The sequence below is a fragment of the Diadema setosum genome, chromosome 1 (assembly GCF_964275005.1).
Source record: "Diadema setosum chromosome 1, eeDiaSeto1, whole genome shotgun sequence".
NCBI lineage: Eukaryota > Metazoa > Echinodermata > Echinoidea > Diadematoida > Diadematidae > Diadema > Diadema setosum.
The window spans coordinates 10,460,327-10,481,304 of NC_092685.1; the positions used below are offsets into that span (position 1 = coordinate 10,460,327).

General features: G+C 41.1%; 1 protein-coding gene across 1 annotated transcript in view; it reads left to right on the plus strand.

The window, feature by feature from the left end:
• LOC140234058 (uncharacterized) overlaps positions 1-20,537 on the plus strand; it is a 32,122-nt gene extending 11,585 nt beyond the window's left edge. The window contains exons 2-6 of the mRNA XM_072314142.1: positions 7,275-7,571; positions 8,403-9,289; positions 9,813-10,038; positions 10,733-10,876; positions 19,839-20,537. Of these exons, the coding sequence (XP_072170243.1) occupies positions 7,275-7,571; positions 8,403-9,289; positions 9,813-10,038; positions 10,733-10,876; positions 19,839-20,158 (1,874 nt within the window). The 3' untranslated portion in view covers positions 20,159-20,537. The remainder of the gene's footprint in view (positions 1-7,274; positions 7,572-8,402; positions 9,290-9,812; positions 10,039-10,732; positions 10,877-19,838) is intronic.
• The last annotated feature ends 441 nt before the right edge of the window (positions 20,538-20,978 follow it).

Sequence of the window (20,978 nt, forward strand, 5' to 3'; positions counted from 1 at the left end):
TTTTCTTAAAGGACTCTGTTGGCCTCTGTTGCCAATCATTTTTGAAACGGGAGGGGAAAGTTTCCGTAATGGTGCAGACAACGTTTATACTTTTTTTTTTTAGAGTCTGTCACGTGACTTTGACACGAATCGTGATTTCATTTTCATCGATGGGCGTGTTCGTTGTATAGTGTAAACTTAACGCAAAGTTTGAAGAGAAACCGCCCGGCACACCTGTTTGCGATTTTTTAAACGATGTTTGTAACCTGGTTTTTAGGGTTATTTACCTATATAGAAACTTCCACCAAAATTTCGCGAATTTTCACTGGCAACGTAAATGACTCTGAAGTTCGGGACCCTTCTTACCACAAATTGCAGACAGTGCGATGGCGTGCTTTCGGCGCCACGAGAATCATCTTCATGCGTATAAGCAGGGAGGTGCTTCCACCTCCCTGGTATAAGTGTTTTAATGTAGAAAATGCACACGCGTGATGATAGTTTATGCGATATGGTAGGCGGTCCAACTTTGCAGACATGTATGTCCGTACGAATAGGCCTACTTATATTATTCTCGTTCATTGTATTTTTGTATGTTTCTGTATGGGAGTACATGTGTATGTATGTCGGTATATCTACGGGTACGGAAAGGAGATTACAATAAATTTCACCACAATTTGATAAGTAATTCGGTTGAGATCTTTCGTGTGCATTACTTGAGTACTCCTTATTCCTCTGCCACGTCATCTTTCGGATAATCCTATACCTTTACCTGTCCTAGTGCGTGAGTGTTTGTTCCACCTATTCTGTGTTATATAATGAAGGACCAACAGCTGAAAGTGATTTTCGGTCGAGCGCCCTAGAATGTGCGCCCCGATTGTTCTCCGCTTCCCCGCCAGAAGATAACAGATTGCCTTCGCATAAAACGAACAATGTACTGAGATTAACCTCTATGAAGAGGGAGACGAATAGGAGAGGAAGCTGCTTAAAAACAAAGGCAAGGCAGCGAATAGTACAGTCGCACCTTTTAGCTTTGCTAACCTGGATCTTTGATGGCACTGTATGCTCAGAATCAGATCACACATCAACGACATTCGGGAGTGAAGAGAAGTGGAAATCGAGTCGAATACAGGGAAACGGGTACTTGCCATACTAAAAAGAAGTTGTGGTGTTGTCTTTGACGTTATGAGCAATCACAAAGAGTTTGAACACAAGGCAATAAAGAACCATCGCAAGAAGATGGAGCGGAATAAAAACTGGTGTTTTTTGGTGACAAGTCGAAGCCGAAGTTGAAGTTGAAGTTTGAGTTAATTACTATTCACATTCACATGGCATTATGCATATCGTCGGCTGAGAATCATTAAGGGCCATAAGTTGCCAGTACTAAAAGCCATGGTGTTCCTTCTCATTCTAAGCCGACGATATCAAAAGACACATGCATGACAGGTTAAACTGTACCGAACATCGGACTATAACGCATCCATCACTTCTCCTGGTTGCTTTTGATTAGGTGAATGAGGATGTTGACCTCTTGATGATCACCACCTGAGTGACTTCTTGAGAACGCATATAGGATCCAAACCCATATTCTCGGTCACACCAAAACTTGTCAAGTTCTCAAACGGCCAAGCCTGGTGCTATGCATGCAAGGGCTTGTCGTGTTATCCCGCGCCGCGCTTCTCAAGCGGGTAACCACGAGGTCGGTCAAAAAAATGAATAAAAAATATTTGTATCCAATCTAAGTGGCTTTGAAAAAGAAAAATCAGGGGAACCGAAGTTGGTCTCGGGTTAAGAAAAAAAAAAAAAAAAAAAGGTTGAGAAGCAGAAGTGATCCATTGTGTCTGCGTATAGGATCGCCTTTATACTGAAGCCTGTACATGGGGTGAGAATGTGCATGATCACGTCGGACAAGATGCCAACTTCTCACGGCGCCGAGGTGACTCGTTCAAGCTCACGTAGTCACCTTCGTATATAGGATAAAGGAAGGGCGAAAAGGCAAGTCTACCACAAGCCGCTTATCCAGGCGCTCGCCTTGGAGGAGAAGGCGAGACAGTGACTTGTTAAATCGGGCCTTTACTACTATGTTTTTTATTATGACCGTTATGGAGAAAGGGCTTTTAAAGCATCATTCGGAAACCGATTAATTTTGACATTTTGTTCAGGACGATGAGGATAGCGAGAAAGCTCCTGCTTGGAAATCACCTGTGTGCCTTGTTAAGTGCGAGAAGATGAGAAGACCACTTGCTGTTTAAAGGGGAAATCCAGTCCAAATAAGTTAATCTGGTAAGAAAGAGTAAAATATTACGAGTGCAACGGTATAATTTTGATCGAAATCGGATGAAAAAATTAATAAGAAAGTTGTGACATTTTGAAGTTTCGCTATTTTTGCAGGAAACAGTTCTTGAACGGTCAATTTTATGCAAATGGAAAAGTGAGCAAGTCATCCCCTCACAACTTACCATAATAATATAGTTTGTACATAAAATTTTGAAATTTCCAGTTTTTATTCAAATGCAATTATGACCGAGGGTCAAATCCGTATCTAACTGATCACTATTCAGAAGTTACTCAACTTGGAATAATATCATGTTTCAGACTTCAACGACAGAAACATTGAATTTTCGTTATTATTTGGTACACGTTTAATGGAAAATTGTGAGGTTATGACATGGTTAGCTCACCCATTTGCGTATTCATATCCACTGTATAAGTAACTGTTTTCAGAAATTAACAGAGCTTCAAAATGTCATAACTTCCTTATTTTTCATCCGATTTCAGTCAATTTTTTTTACCGTTGAACTCGTAAGATTTTACTGTTTTTATTTGGACTGGTCAGGACGGCGAGACAAGGAGGCGACTCGTCAAAACTCCCCCGTATATGCTCCTTAGCGCATCGGCGAGTTTCAAATTTACTTATGTTGCTGCACTTGTGACAGCTTTCCTAAGAAAGTGACATCTCTGCAAAAACAAAATTAATATATCTGATACATGTTTTATTTGTTTCTTGTTTTTCTTTTTATTTTCTGCAGTGTATAGTAGTATTTGTTTAATTCTTATAAATGCGGTTTATTTGTGTCTATTTATAGTTTCATATAGGTCTTCCGCTCCTTTGTTGAACTCGCTTTTTTATTTTTATAACATGACCTCTTGATGAGAGTGTTGTGAGAGGGAATCAGGAAATATCCCTTGTCAAACAAAGACTTCAAGTACCTCACCTTTCCCGAACGACTCCAGCAAGCTATTTCAACCATCGCTCAGTCGTCCGTCCTGCGTCGATCGTCGCTCGTCGTGGCCCGTGCATCATCAGTCATCCGCATCTTATCTATTCTTTTTTGAAATGCGATTCCAAACAATGGTCAATTTTGGCTTTGATAGAAAGGGTAGAGTCAGTTGAAGAGAGTGGTAGGGATTTCATCGAAAGGGCCTAAAGTGCTTTCACGAGACAGTCAGTCGTAACGACTCGCCAGTGCCAGTGCTAATTAGGTGAGCTGACGAGGTCAGAACTCACATGAAAACTCTCCCATTGGTTTTACACAAACTCTTCTAAACTTCATACTTTTGATCGGTAAAGCTAGTACAACCCCGCCAGATTATTGCGCTATTGTAACCTTATGAAATTTTGCTGCGAATGTTGAATTGGTCCGAATTTGATAACCATCATTGGTATCGTGTTTGTGTGATTATCATCTATCTATAAGTATAAATAAAGCCGACGTGAAATTGGTGCATGATGCGGAATTATTGCACGTCAACATAATACTATTATATTATATATACTTGTAGTCCGCGTGTTGGTACCAGTATCGAAAAGATGAAGAAGTAGAGTGGTAATGCATTTTTGACAGTCCAACAGTGCTATTTATTTAGACCAAATTTTCGACGAATACATTCGTCTTCCTCAGGTTGTCGACCCTGAGGAAGACGAATGTATTCGTCGAAAATTTGGTCTAAATAAATAGCACTGTTGGACTGTCAAAATGCATTACCACTCTACTTCTTCATCTTTTATATGTATATATATATATATATATATATATATATATATATATATATATATATATTTCTTTTAAAACGAAAATTAGCGTGAGTTATTCTGTTAATAGGGCATGCAGGGGTGCAAAGTTTTTTTTAAATCATTCAAGTGACTCCCATTATGGAGCCCAGAAGACAAAAGTTGTGAATTTTCTGAAACTTCTTCTCCAGTTCCAGGGTGCATGCTGTATCGCATGTGTAGATACTCGTTTATGTTTAGATATTAACATAGTTTCTTTTGTTCATGATAGTTGAAGTGATCACTCAACTTGGAACTTGGCCCTTAGACAATGGTAACAAGCTGGTTCCTGCCGTGAGATACATGATCTTATTTTTACCAAACTTTGTAGACATAACTTAAATTCTAGTGTGATGCCCCGACTGAGCGCTTCATATCGACCCGAGTGAGCGATACCTCACAGGGTGGTCCAATATGTAGCATAAATGCAAAATATCTTAATCTTCATTAAACTGCCCGAAGTCTCACGTATACACAGGCAGAAGATAGAATGGGAGGGGGGGGGGGGGGCAGGGGCCCCTCTGGCAGGACCTCAGGGCCAAGTCTGCGGGAGTTCGCAACTTCGTCCTTTTTTTTTTTTTTGGGGGGGGGGGGATCAGATACTCTTCGATGTAAAATAAGTTGTTCGTGACAGTGTCAGTGGTGACCTTTTAACTTGTCATTTTCGTCCTTTAAAAACAGGCCAGCATGACTGACCCTTAACATATCACAGGAAGACATCATGTGACTTTTGCTAAACAAAATAATTTGAACTTTTATAAGGTGGGACTGTCTTACGATGGGCCCCAGACGCAGGTCCCAAAAGCAACATCGTAATGTGTAAAGATGAAAAAAATAACCCCAGAAAAACAAGAAACATTTACTATATGTCGAGCGAAATATTTTGTATGTCGAGTTCTACTTTGTTGGTAAAAGTAGAGTTTTCGTCGTAATTCTTCAAAATGTCTTTATCCCTCAGGACAGCCAATAAAGAGTTATACAAATAGTATATGTTGTCCCCATGAAATCGTATTCCTTTTAGTGATTTTTCGTCAAAGAATGCATAGCAGACAGAACCGGTTGAGATAAAGAAAGCGCCTTACTGCGAGATTAGACGTACTCGGTGGTCTCAGTGTGCGCTCCAGTTGGTTGTGAAGGTGACTTTCAGACAGCTATTGTCTAGTGTTCATAGGAAGCAGAACGTAGTTTGTTTCCAGTCGCATTTCGTTATGTCCTGCAATGAAAGTAAATCTTGTGTATACCCGCTTAAATTGATAATGCCTGTATTTTTTTACAGTATACTAAGACACCCGATACTGTTAGAATGAAAAGATTTCATTACTGGTGTGGCGTTGCCTAGCGGTTTTAGTTATCTTTATAATATGAAGATCATGTATTGGACAACTATGTCGATAACGGGGGGGGGGGGGGAGGGCGTTACGAGTTCTTTTTTTTTTTCCGAGGAAACCTCTTTTTAGCTCCATGATGGTGTGGCAGTACTATTTTATTTCCATTGTCTATGTCACGACACTCGATAAATCGTAGTCCAGTTGGCTATGAGCAAGAGAATGAAAATCGTATACATCGAGAAAAATCAACGCATATTCGTTCGCTTTCTTTGTACCCTTGGCAGAAGTGATCAATCGCAACATTCAGCCTCCGGTATTTTAAGGTCTCCATTCCATGTAAAGCTTCATTATCATCACCGACCGGCGATATCTACACTTAAAATCTTGATTCTCTGTCTCAGTTGCTATTTCTGATTTCGCAACGTATTTGTTTTCCGGCTCAGCGATGGGTGCTTTCCACTGGAGCAGGAACGAATCTTTTGCCCTTTTAGTTTTATATTGCTTGGAATTGATGAACTCCAGGATATGAAATGTTAGTCAACGAAATGCATACAATGGTGATTATTGTTTAAACGGAATTACGTTTGGAAACGAAGGGTATTTTAAGATGTCAAATCATAACTTAATGCAGCATACATGTATTTATGTAGAATGTTTCTCATCTTGCTGTATTGGTTCACCCATACACACAATCAGGATGTTGCTGTATGTAGAACATCATAGCCTGCCTGTCTCTTGCTGATATAGTCCTACCCATCAACACTCCAACATACATGCATGCACATCGTTAACACTTCTCAATCTATCTAATCTAACGGAAATGCGTCGTACCTAATATGCATATTTCTCCATTAGTTATCTCTCTATTTTAGCATTAGTTTACATCATGATAGACATTTTAGTTCCCGAAAGGCATTGCTATCAATGATATTACGTAAGCCCTATCTATTTTTATTTTCTTGGAGTTGGTTTTGCTATCGATCTCCTTTTGGCGACTGTCGTGATAACAGCACATGTAATCCGTCGTGAATGAACCTATATTCACATCTTTTTCTCCTTAAAAATGAAGCAATAGAGACATCAGTAAAGATAAACGGAAAAGAAATGCTGTGTCAAATGCTGATCCAAAAACCTCAAGAACTTGCAGGAATAAAAATCAAATTACCATCTCCTCTCAGTCTCAAATCAACTGAATTTGCAGAAACAACTGGTTAACTTGAATCTTAAATTGTAAAGTTAGACACAACGTTATTATAGTAAGAACAGTGCACCATGCTAGAGAGAACTTGCATTCCAACGAAATCGGCACCACACTCTCGTGAATATAGAATAATGTTTTGATGATGTCTACCTACGCATAAAGTTATATTCTTTTTCCGTTATTACTGTGGAAGACTCTTCCATATCATGTTTAATTGATATCAAGTAACTATACGGTTTCCTGGAAAAACATTTATCTTACATAATTATTCGTTTTGCTGAGATACTTTTGTTTTATGTCCTCTTGTTTAGCCCTGCATCCGTAAACATAATCAATTAACGATATTATAAGAAATGAGGAATACAGATCAAGTTACGGCGTGGTCGCATAACGAAGACGGCAATGTTGACTTTTCCTCCTCAACCGTTTTGAAAGCTATCTAGAATAATTATACTTTATGACTTCGCGCATTTTTTTTTTTTGTCTGACGTAGCAAGTCTTTCGGTATACTGCTCTTATTGTTGAAAATGTTTTGTGCACGATGCTGACACAACATGGTACAATCATTATGTAGGCCTACTGCAAATCAGAAACAGTTGCAAAACCTGGCCATTTTTTTAAAATAAAAGTCGACGTGTCGTGTTCGTTATGAAAGTGCCTGCGTGTATATAGGACCTACATTGTTATTTTATACTTGTTTTATTCTGTGTTTCCTCAGGTTGGATCGGGTCAGTCGCGTTTGGGATCATGTTTGCCGCCTCTCCCATTTCCACCGGACTCTTCAAGCGTTTCGGGCACCGCAAGGTTGCCGTCGTGGGCGTCATCTGCTGCAGTGCTGGGCTCCTACTCTCTGCCGCTGTCCCACACCCGTACTACCTGTTCGCCACCTACAGTCTCCTCTTCGGGATCGGCTCGAACTTCATCGACAATACCTCGCTGAACTTGGTCGGCACCTACTTCCCGCGGAAGAACAGCGCGAGAGCATCGTGCTTCGCCACGCTGGGCTGGAGCGTCGGTGAGCAGTTTTAACGATCACCCCAATATCAAATTATTGCCTATACCTCTTTACAAAAATAGAGACGGAATATATACATCCAAGCAATCAATAGCAAAATGCGCTTGGTAAAAATTATGAAGTGAAGAATCATTGGTTTATACATGATCGCCATGTCCAGAATTACAAACACCTGCGTCTCAGTTAGAGCCTCTATAGCGCAGCTTATTTAAGTGCACATGATAGAAACGTTGGTGGCGCAGTATAGGAAGTAATAATTCAAGACCGACGTCATCTTGGACGTATACCTCTTTAAAAATAGCAATTATGCTGATATCAACATCTCATTATAGAAAGGAAAAAATATTCAAAAACTTTATCAATGCTTAACATCTCCACTGGTGAAAGATATGAAGATTATTCGAATTGAAGCAGATAAGAGTATAGAAGTAGACCTATGCTGTAATGGTATTGTGTGTGGTTACATACGGAAAAGAGGAAAGTTTTTCTTTCGTGACAGTAGCACGCTGCCCCTTTGGGCCATGGACGCGAAAATTCCTTCTTCCCGTCAATTACATACCGTCCAGAATTTTCTATTGATGTTCTACATGTGTCAATTAGCGCAGCACAGTCGTATTCACATTTCCAGCTGAAGGATGAACACTCATACATGAAGTAATGCATTTTGAAATAAAACTAATCAACAACATGAACAGAGGGCATTGTTGGTGACGAGGCCAAAGTATGAACTCGTGTACAACAAAAATGTGTCATTGATCGAAACATAATCCGTCCATTTATGATGAAATAAACATTTCACATAATTTTTTCTGTTTTCGTCACTTCCTGCAGGCTCACTGTCATTGAATCCAGCCATCGAAATCCTGTGTGAAAAATTTGGTTGGAGGAAGACGTTCATCATTCTTGGCTGCTCCCTCTTCGTCTTGGGCCTGGTTTGTGCAGCATCGTTCAGGAAGAAAATTGATTACATCGAGGTTCCAATCCCAGACGAGGAGGACGAGGAGGAGAAACAAGCCCTCGATGGGGACTGTTGTGATGGGGAGGAGGGGGAAGGCACCGCCAAGAATGATGCAGTCTTCAGCAAAAACGGGTACACCAAGGTCGCCGATGACAACAAAGTTGTCGACTCTATGCTAGGCGCGCAGCTTGAAACTATTAAGGAATCCGCTCTTAGTACTGAAAATGTCAACCAAAATTGTCATAATGCCACGAGCGAAAGAAAAGAAAGTGCTACATTTAAGTCAACAATGTGCACTCAAAATGCCGCCCCGTCAGACTGTGACCCCGCAGCGCCGAAAGACAACAACGCGCCTTCAGGAACCGGCAGCGAGTCCCGGCAGGGCAGCGTTGGCTCCAGGAAGGACAGCACGACTAGCAAGGGTCGTCGGGACAGCAGCAATAAACTGCGACGGAGCAGCACAGCAACAAGGTCGGACAACAGTTCGGGGGTGCGGCGCGACAGCAAAGGTCGCAGGAGTAGCAGCTTGACGTCTCGCCGGGACAGTATCGTAAGCTTCATCAGCAGGCGGGACAGCGTGTGGTCGAGGAGGGACAGTACGAGGTCGCGCAGGATCCCGATCCCGGACAACACACCAAAGCATACCACCAAGGAGTACATCAAGGCTTTCCTCGTTACCTTCAGGGCGCCGGGTATTGTGCTCTGGTGCATAGCCAATGTTCTCATGAACATGTCGCTGATATTCCCGTTTGTTAACTTCGTGAGTGTATACATATCTTCTTCCTTGGACTTCCTGAATTCACCTTTTGTAATTCATGTGCCAGGCTCTCGAGAACGGAAATGCTGCATACACATTCACTATTACTGCAAACAGAGGTCCGTTGTAATAAAAAGAAAGAATGTGCGAAAACTGCTGAGCTGCAATGTGCATGCAAGATCCATGCCTTTTTGACACAGTTAATTATTCTTACAAGATATTGTCCCCTACGTGAGCACATTTACAATTCAAAGTACTAAAAATACATTCTTTAATAGAGTAAAAATCCTCCGTCCTTTTAAAACACATGAGGCAAGCATAATCTTGTTTGTACTTCACTTTTTGTTGGTAATTTACTTTTGTGTGTTTTGTTGGAGTGGTCGAACTGAACGTATCAGTCGAACGAACTTTTCCCAGTGAAAGTCTGTAGCTTCACAGCTCCCGTTTGAGAAATGTAAGGAACTGCTTGATCTTTGCCAATGGCAGTGCTCAACCTTCGTAATTTTCTTCGTTCATCTTGTTTCAGATAAAATACATGGAAACAATAGGCATTCCGTCGTCAAAAGGTGTCCACGTGTTGATGGTCTTTGGCGTCTGCGATATGATAGGTCGTGGCGGATCCGCGATATTTGGAGACTACATCCCCTTTCACACCGTGTACGTGTACCCCATCTCAAACCTGATTATGGGCGGGGTCACCCTCTGCCTTCTGGTTATCACCAAAATACAGGGTCTCTATGGTTACGCTATAGGTGAGTGCAACCCTCTACTCTTCTTTTCAATCGCGACCCTTCACCGAGAAACACTAGGGGAAATCAGACAAATCAGTGTTACTTCATTTGAATAAAGAAAATATATCTTCATAGTGTATATCATACCTTGTGACAAAATTGGACAAGAATATGAGTAACAACAATTGCGAATATTGACAATTTGTCAAATCAGTGATGAAATTCCTTTCATTCAAGCGGTTGATCATCAAGTAGGTATAATAATAATCCTCTAAGATTAGAGGATCATTATTATACTTTCTTGATGATCAATCGCTTTCCTCGGCATTTTACTTTCAGTTTTGTAAGTTACTATCTTATATTATTCTGCTGACAGGTTGGAATGTCCTGATCAGCTATATGGGCCGACTTTCACAACAAAATGCATTCACTATTCAAAAAAAAACAAAAAAAAAAACAAAAGAAAAAACGAACTTTTAATTAATCTTAACGATATAAAAATATTGAAGAAAGTCTTTAGTTTCTGTAATGGTCTGCAGTAGACCCCCAACTGTAAATGTCATGGCCTTGACCCAAATGTTTTCGTGAATGCTTAATTTTTGCTATGGTATGGATCTCTCCTTTTTTTAAGAGAGAAACTCTCGTTTTGTCATGACTTGATACTGACTCTACTTAACACTGGTTTATCTTTCACAATGCCATCTTCTCTTACAAGTTGTTGGTATCTTGACGGGTGTGGTGAACAGCATGCTCCTCAAAGTTTCAATGGACTTATTCGGGCACAAACTTCTGGCTGAAGCTTGGACGCTAACCCTCCTGTCTGCTGGAATCGGCATCACATTCGGACCCTCTATAGCAGGTGTGTATAAATTGCTGTAAGGACATTGACTTGAACTGGGATAAGGATAAAAAACCCATCGTACCTAGTACTTCATTACATTCCATGAGTTTATGAGCAATTCTATCGTTCACATCTTTAATCGTAGCTATTCACTAACCATCCTATACACGTGTCGTTGTACAAGTTGCAATCACTGTGTGGTCTGTTGTAACTGCATGGGTTTGTAATGGAAAATGCTTTCTGGATTGAACTGGTATATCACTTGCCTGACTCACGTTGTTGCTATTTTTCACAAGTACCGTCCAAGTAGGAACAGATAAACTTACAGGGTATATTCATGCCTATATCTCGATAGGATGTATCAAGATATGATATAATATGGAAACCGACTTAATATGAAGTAGGTTGTTTTAGTTTTCGTTGCTTGTTTGTATTACCCTGTGGCATATCACATGGGGTATTGTGAAGTTAAACATAATCTGGACTAACGCGTGTGGTATTACGACAGTGGCTATCACATGGCTGATCACATTTTTCTCTCTCTCGGTCTCTCGTAAAGAGAATGTGTAGGAAGTGGCTTGAGATCGAGGGTCACAATTGTTCTTCTTTGACAATGGCTGGATACTGGGCATATTTATTAACATGAAAAGTAAAGGGGGAAAAAACAACAACAAAGAGCCATTGTGAGATGGGCTGTTTGATTCGCGACCGTAATCTTATATTGGGGTGACACACCTCCAGGGTTATCTTACACACCTCCGCCGTGTTGATTTATCACGAGGGCGAGCTTGGTTTATTGCCAAGATAAAATGGCGCAGTCATCGACCGCAGCGAAGGGATATAATGGCGGAAAAGTATGTGGATGGTGATGAAATGGTCGAATTTTGCGTTCTACCAAATATCGCATTGCCTCCCGTCTCTAAAAACCACAACAGGTGCTATTGTGACTGCAGGAAACCGTTAAAGGTGATCACATCAAAACGTTTAAATTAAAGTTCTGTAACAGTTTTATTGAACCTCGTTGATAGTCTCTGAGTATCAGCAACCTTTACTTTCCGGTATCTGTGTTATCGAGGCAAAATGTTATCACTGTGATGCTACTAAGGTGATTTCCGTGTCAGCAATGTTGTTATACGAACTTTCTGGCGAGGCTGATTGGAAAGGGTTTTATGGAATACGCAACCTGTAATATCCGGGAGAGAATTCAACTTTTATAAAATAAGCAAGACCAAACACACAAACAAACTACAATACGGTTAATCGCTATCCATAATAATCACGGAGGCAGTCCATAAAAGTGCAGTTACCCCAATGAGGCTGACCTTTTTCGGCTGTTATAACGTATTTACGAGTACAGTAATGAATATTTTATCAAGACCTGATTAAAAATAAGTAAGTCATGAAACGTTAAACATTCATCTTTTTTTTTGTCAAAATAGTTCTCAAACAGTTGTTATGATTATGCAAATGAGTGAGCTGATGACGTCATTACCCCACAATTTTCCATCGATAATGTAAAAATAAAGGAAAAAATAAACTTCGATTCCTATGCTATAAAAATGTAAAAGGTCTGTAGTTGTCATAGCTGAATGATTTCAACATAGTGATCAGTTTGACACATTTGGATTTGAGGCTAGGGCATAATACTATACCTGAAAGGAAAAATTGGAAATTTCAAGATTTATGTACAAACTGTATGGCATGTTATGAGGCGATGACATCAACTTAACATTTGCATATAAGGTGACTGTTCAAGAACTTTTTTGTTAAGATTTGTGAAACCTCTCAATTTCATAACTTCTCTAATTTTTATCCGATTCTGATCAAAATAGAATGTTCACTATAGTGCTTGTAAAATGTCATTCTGTCTTTTCAAACTAACTTCTAACTGGTCCGGGATTATCTGTCGGTTATCTTACTGACCGCAGTGGTGTCCGCGCGCATCACATTCTTCTAGTAGGCGTATATACCCTGTTGTTCATTTGCTGCATGCTCACTGTAAACATCTCCTGTTTCTCAACAATGGAGGAGCCGCATTTCTTTCTCTCTTCCTCTAAAGTTGGGGGATGAAGTCTAACCGGTACTATGGGAGGGTATTCATCTAAAGGGACTGCCTTACTGCAGGGACCTGGTAGGCTAATACAGTCTACCAGGTATCCACGCGCATCACATTCACATCACATTCACATCACATCAACATCACATAACATCACAGTGGTCGGGAATCTTAAAACGGAACCCATTTTCTAGACCCATGGATCAAAGTTTTGATAAGAACGTATATCTAGTCAAACAATGACGTTTTTTATTATTGTACACTGTGGTGAAGATTTCAGTTTCAACTGTCACTAAAAAACAACAACAAACAAACAAAGAAACTTATATTCAGTTTATCAAAGCATACATTCTCCCTTTCTCTCTCTCTCTCTCTCTCTCTTTTTTTTTTGGGGGGGGGGGGTGGTAAGGTATATGAGATGTCTTCACTCTAGCAAGCCCCCTCCCCATCCCCATATCTGAGATACCCCACTAGACTGTCATTCGGTATACCATATATCTAAAACACTATAGTTGTATTTCAATCTTTCATTCCTTCCGGGTATTGTGTTGCAAGAACTGACATGACGAAGTAGTTATCCGATCACCAGATCTATAATCTTCCAAAAGACATGGTCTTTGCCCAAGGTGAACTTTGAACTGCATGTGTACACAATACGAAGGGTACGTTGTTTAAACTAGTGATGATAATGACGAATACAGTCTTTAGGCCGTAGATAACATGCTTGCAAGGGCGCCGGAAGCGGGGGGGCAGGGGTGGCACTTGCCCCCCCAAACAAAATGTTGGGGGGGCAAAACGATTTTTTGCCCCCCCAAAGTGCCCCCCCCCGAAATAATTAATCACTGATTTAAAGACCAAAATGAACAATAAAGACATATTTCTTGTCTAAATGTTGTAATTTCATAACTGAAAATGTAAAAATTTTCGCCCCTAACGGGGCGAAAATTATAATACACTAACAACATACATTATTGTATCTATACACTAATAGTAACTTATGAGTAAATTTAGTGTATAGATGGTAGCCTCGTGTCCTTGAGTGTGCCCGCTGAAACATACCTTAAAAGTTGCTCGCTCGTTCTGCCCGTACTTATAGTAAAATGAAAAGTTTTCATAAGTTATTATCATAGTCCTTCGCAGTGATTTCTTTTACTATGTTTAATTCTTCAGAAATTTAATTTAAAATGCTCTATAAAAGCGACTTTTATATTCTGTTTTTACAAAAAGTCCCTACCGTGGGAGGGGTACATCCCCCTCCCACACACTCCCCCGCTCGGTCACTTCGCTCCCTCGACGAGGATCTCACACCATCACATAATATACCCCCGGGTATGTTTAAGATCATAGTCCTTACAACTGATTTTCTTCAATATTTTAATTCCCTAGAAATTTGCTTTTAAATGTTCTATAAACGTGACTTTTATGCTCTGTTTTTACAAAAAGTCCCTACCGTGGGAGGGAGTATCCCCCTTCCCACACCCTCCCCCCGCTCGGTCGCTTCGCTCCCTCGACGAGGATCTCACACCATCACATAATATACCCCCGTATGTTTAAGATCATAGTCCTTCCAACTGATTTTCTTCAATATATTAATTCCCTAGAAATTTGCTTTTAAATGTTCTATAAACGCGACTTTTATACTCTGTTTTTACAAAATGTCCCTACCGTGGGAGGGGGTATCCCCCCTCCCACACCTTCCCCCCGCTCGGTCACTTCGCTCCCTCGCCGAGGATCTCGCACCATCACATTATTAATGTACTCCCGTATGTTATGATCATAGTCCTTCCAACTGATTTTTCAATATGTCAATTCCCTATAAATTTGCTTTAAATTCTCTATAAACGCGACTTTTACACTCTGTTTTTACAAAAAGTCCCTACCGTGGGAGGGGGTATCCCCCCTCCCACACCCTCCCCCCGCTCGGTCGCTTCGCTCCCTCGCCGAGGATCTCACACAATCACATTATTATGTACTCCCGTATGTAATAATGAGTCCTTCGCACTGATTATTTTTCACTATGTTTAATTCCTTAGAAATTTGCTTTTAAATGGTCTATAAACGCGACTTTTGTACCCTGTTTTTGCAAAAGCTCCCTACAGTGGAGGGGGGGGGGGGGAGAGGACTTTCCACACCCCCCCCCCCCCCGCTCACTCGCTTCGCTCCCGCGCCGAGGATCTCACATCGTCACATAAAAATAATGTGCCCCCGTTGAGATTTTGCCCCCCCAAAACCAGAAGTGTTCCGGCGCGCTTGCATGCTTGCACACGTGATGTTTGCTAAAACACTAGCTATACACAGCAAATGACATGATAGAAGAATATAGAATAAATCACTTCTTAATTTGCTTTTTTTTTATTACAGTTGCCAATTTGCGTGGATAAATACAGTTAATCGATCGTAGCAGAGAAAACAGATCTGTACCAAATCCATAATGACTGAGAGAGGCCACCTTTTGCTTAATTGTCTCAGTTACACGTTCATGTCAATTGCAGTTTTAGTACAATCTTATTTAAAAAGATAGGAGAAAAATACACCTGTTACTCTTGAACTAATTCTGATTCCCGAGGAAATGGCGTGAAGGGAAACTTTTTCATTCATATGCCAAAGTCTTAATCGCGAGAAGGAGCACTTAATACCAAAAGAAAGAGAGAGAGAAAAAATAGATTAGAAATGACAACCTCGTTTCATGGCACGTGTGCTTTTGCCATCTGTTTTAAAGTAACGATGTAATTTGTCAAGGCAGTAATAATACTAGAGTCATCGTTCACGGAATTTTCCGTTTCATTGTTTCTCTTATCTTATGCATATCGTTTCCTTGTGCTAAGGCACACTCGCTCCGTCGTGTTTGCCATGTTTAGATAAGGACTCGACGTCAGATGAACAGGCGTTTTGATATAGCTTTTTGTGAGTGCTTGCTATAGTTTCATATGGCTTGACGCAGTGGCGTAACTACGGGGGGGCATGGGGGGGCACGTGCCCCCCCAATCCGCTGGTAAAAAAAAAAAAGAAAAAAAAAAGAAGAAGAAAAAAGGAGAAAAAAAACCAAAATGGTAATTCAAGGGTTAGTAAACTGATTTTGAAATCGACATGAAAGGATGATCAAGAAAAAAGACATTTTTCTAAGATTTCTTTTAACCATATAAGAGGTATTATAGTGAAACATTGTTCAAAAAGCCCGGAGACGACAAAAGATTGTGATTCAGCGTGATTCCTGGTTGGCATTTTGAATATAAGCAGGATGTGCGCAGTGTACTCAGAACATCGGAATGGCAAAAAGAGTCGCTGCAATGTTACGCAATGTGATGTTTGATAGGTTGTGCGCATTTGCTATCAAAGCTTGATCATTGATTTTGCAGTATTGCTTTACATACTAGTCTATATTGAAATGCCTTGCATTGCCAATAATAAGACTTGACCTTGGCTATTTCCTAACTTTTCCATCTATATGAAACACACACACTCACAAACGCAAACAAATTAGGGGATGCTCTATATAAAGTGCAGATTTTGGACATCCTTCTCCCGCTTGGTCACTTCGACGCCCCCTCGCTATTCATACTCCCCCAATCATGAATATAAACCAACACCCTTGACTACCAGTGGCGGATCCAGGGGGCGCACCGGGCGCCCCCTCCCTCCAAAGCGAAAAAAAATAATACATGTAGCTACAAACGACAGTTTTTGGACTGTAAAATGTCAACATTTTCAAGCTCGCTCGCTTCGCTCGCTCGCATTTAACCGTTATATGCCATTCTCCTAATGTTACTGCCAATAATTGCCAGCAGTTGCGCCCGGTGCGCCCCCCCCCCCCCCTCCTGAGTTTCCAAAGCGAAAAATATAGCTACAAACGGCAGTTTTAAGCTCGCTCGCTCGCATTTAATCGTTATGCCGTTCTCCTGATGTTACTGCCAGCAATTGCCAGCAGTTGCGCCCGGTGCGCCCCTTCTCCTTAATTTCGAAAGCGAAAAAATATAGCTAGAAACGGTAGTTTTGGGACTGTAAAATGTCAAAATTTTCAAGTTCGCTCGCTTCGCTCGCTCGCATTTAATCGTTATGCCATTTTCCTGATGTTACTGCCAGCAATTGCCAGCAGTTGCGCCCGGTGCGCCCCTTCTCCTTAATTTCCAAAGCGAAAAAATATAGCTACAAACGGCATTTTTGGGACTGTAAAATGTCAAAAATTTCAATTCAACCGTTATATGCCATTCTCCTGATGTTACTGCCAGTAATTGCCAGCAGTTGCGCCCGGTGCGCCCCCCCCCCCCCGAATTTCTAAAGCGAAAAAAATATAGCTACAAACGGCAGTTTTGGGACTGTAAAATGTCAAAATTTTCAAGCTCACTCGCTTCGCTCGCTCGCATTTAATCGTCATGCCATTCTCCTGATGTTACTGCCAGCAATTGCCAGAAGTTGCGCCCGGTGCGCCCCTTCTCCTTAATTTCCAAAGCGAAAAAATAAAGCTAAAAACGGCAGTTTTGGGACTGTAAAATGTCAAAATTTTCAAGCTCGCTCGCTTCGCTCGCTCGCATTATTTTAATCGTTATGCAGTTCTCCTGATGTTGCTGTCAGTAATTGCCAGCAGTTGCGCCCGGTGCACCCCCTCCCCTTAATTTCCAAAGGGAAAAAATATAGCTACAAACGGCATTTTTGGGACTGTAAAATGTCAAAAATTTCAAGCTCGCTCGCTTCGCTCGCTCGCATTCAACCGTTATATGCCATTCTCCTGATGTTACTGCCAGTAATTGCCAGCAGTTGCGCCCGGTGCGCCCCCCCCCCCCCGCCCCGAATTTCCAAAGCGAAAAAATATAGATATAAACGGCAGTTTGGGGACTGTAGCGTAAAATGTCCAAATTTTCAAGCTCGCTCGCTTCGCTCGCTCGCATTTAATCGTTATGCAATTCTCCTGATGTTGCTGTCAGTAATTGCCAGCAGTTGCGCCCGGTGCGCCCCCTCCCCATAATTTCCAAAGCAAAAATATGTAGCTACAAACGGCAGTTTTTGGATTGTAAAATGTCAACATTTTCAAGCTCGCTCGCTTCGCTCGCTCGCATTAAATCGTTATGCAATTCTCCTGATGTTGCAGTCAGTATATAGTAATTGCCAGCAGTTGCGCCCGGTGCGCCCCCTCCCAATAATTTCCAAAGCGAAAATATATAGCTACAAACAGCAGTTGGGGACTGTAAAATGACAAAATTTTCAAGCTCGCTCGCTTCGCTCGCTCGCATTTAATCGTTATGCCATTCATGTTACTGCCAGCAACGGCCAGCAGTTGCGCCCAGTGCAACGCCCTTAATTTCAAAAGCAAATATATTATTATATATAGCTACAAACGGCAGTTGGGGGACTGTAAAATGTCAAAATTTTCAAGCTCGCTCGCTCCGCTCGCTCGCATTTATTTATACCGTTATGCAATTCTGATGTTGCTGCCATAAGGTGCCCCCCCAATGTCTTGACCCACGGTACGCCACTGGCTTGACGAATACAACCCTTGTGGGAAACGAACGCATATCCACCTCCGTTGGAGGCGATAATTTCGCGATCGACCAGAATCGAGTAAACTTTCGATTTTGAGATTATCGCTTTGTATGACCGCACTTATCAAGATGAACAACATGACAAAATTCACAACTGACGGGCAACTATGCGATAATAAACGGATGAGTGTCACTTTCTGAGGTAGCCGTGGTTAAAGATGACTGTGAACTATGAAATCGTTCATGGTACGTCATGACTTGAGATAGGACTGTGATGTTTGTTTTTATGAAATATTCTTGACAAGGAAGTATATCCGAGCGCAATGGAGGGTGGAAATTGTAAATGTGAAACTTCAGATACTTTTCAGCTCTTTGTGAAAACGCTTTTGTGTGCCTCCTGTCCAGTGAATGTCGGAAACATATACGGGTCCGTTTGTTCAACTGTTTCTCCAACAGTGACCAAACTTAGAGATGCACTTAGGACTTATCAATATCATAGTGCCTGCTTTAGTGAAAGATCTGCCTGTGCTAACCCCTTTAATCATAAACATTCCTTCATACATTATTGGAATAAATATGATTTTATCGAAACTCGCAGTTTTGATATTTGTCTTCATTTACCCAATTAAAATTCGTACGTGTTCATAGTACGCATCGCTTATGATTTACGTTCCATTATCAGTCGTACATGATTTTGCATTTCTAATCGCCCAAAGAGGGTAAGACACAATCTGGCAATTGTGCTGTTTTGTCCGAGTTTGGGGAAGCTTGCATTGCACTGTTTATTTTAGTATGTTGTCTCTATCAACATGAACACGAATTAGAGATTCCCTTTGATTGGTCAATCCATTGTGTCAAACATTGTGGTTTTAACTTCAGCTTCATGTTATTTGAGGCTATAATTTTTGTCCGAATACGCCTATCGCTTGAAAAGGAGAGGGTTTGACATTTGATCTGTCACAAACTGCATGGTTTTATGACATACGCTCTTTATCACTACGTAATAGGACAGTGCACTACCCTGTTCGGAGTGATTTTTGTCCCTTCACTCTAGATTTTTTTTTTCACACGACTGGAGAATGCCTCTCAGCTGAAAGTGTAGACTTCATGCTCACTGGTCACTAATCCCTGTCTAAAATTGTCACATTAGGAATTTACAGCCATGACATCAGCCTGTTAAGGCCAACATGAACATATTATAATCAGAATCAAGAATGAAAGGTCACTTGAGAAATATTTTATATTTCTTTTCCTGTAGAGGAGGTTGAAGGTGAATCCTCATAAGGCAAGCTCGTTACAACTCTATGCGCAAGTTAATGAAGGGCCATACTTCGGGCAAGGAAAAATTATAACAGGAGAAGGGGGAAATGTCCCAGTCAATATTAAGATGCATATAGCAGTCAAACTTTGCATTCTTGAAGATTTCTATGTATTTTTTTTTTTAATCCAGGTGCTTCATACGACTTGACTGCATCATTCGACGTTGCCTTCTACATTGGTGGTGGTATCTATATCGTAGCATCCTTCGTCACGCTTCTCATCCCTCTGATCCAGCGACGGAGAGGCTGGGTGCCAGAGAAGAAGGTGAAGCCTCGACTGGACTCGCTGGCGACTATCGAGGGCTTGACCGCCCTCGAGGGGCTGCACGGCATCCAACCAGGTGTTTTCAAGAACGTCGAATTGTCCGTTGGCACTGGCTGCAGCGACGACAAATGCGAGGAAATGAAGGCACAAGCGGCCATGTTGGAGGAGAAACTTACGGTGGTTTAGTAGATTCCCCTGGAAAAGCAAAATAAACAGCCTTGCCTGTGATCTATATGGACCATTGTTTCATGTTCTTTCGCGGTAGAAAGACTACATACAGGATGTAACAATTTGGAGCATTGTCATCCGTGCCCACGATTGTTCAGAAACTCACACAAGCATGTACATTCTCAAGAAATTTGAAAGTATAGTTGAGGCCGATCAGTAATAAGAAGTTGGAGTGAACACACTGCCTGTAAAGTGGAAAATGCTTTAGCCTGGCAGCTGCTGTTCCTGCAAATGGAGTTGAATATTTGGTACATCCTGATAACAAAAAAGCACAAATTACGTCAACTCAATCCTCACACTCGCAACTGTGAACGTTTTGGGTTATGAATGAAAACTATATGTGTGTGACCAGTTTATCATTTTACTGTCGTGAGGTTTCATGATGCAACTCATGTAATTTGTTGTTGTCTGTGCAAAGAGACCACAGTTCTACATGGGCAATGAATTTCACAGAGTACTTTTCAGAGTTTTGTTATGTATTTGACAAAAAACATTATTTTTGCTTAAAGTACGCTCTGTGAAGGGAGATGTCGCCAGAAAGGAAGTTACGTCTTCTGACATGTGAATTAACTTAAAACACTAATCATGTAAGATTAATCGTTTCGTCAAACGGTCTTCCATTGCAGAGTACCGTTTAAATTACCCGTTTATGCAACGTTTCCACGTAAGTAACCAGCAGTGAAAGTTAGTCTTCGGAAATCGATGACCTTTATTCAGAGGGAATGCTATAGTGATATTCAATATGTGCTGTAGCTCCCTTTTTTCTGTCGCTGCCGTT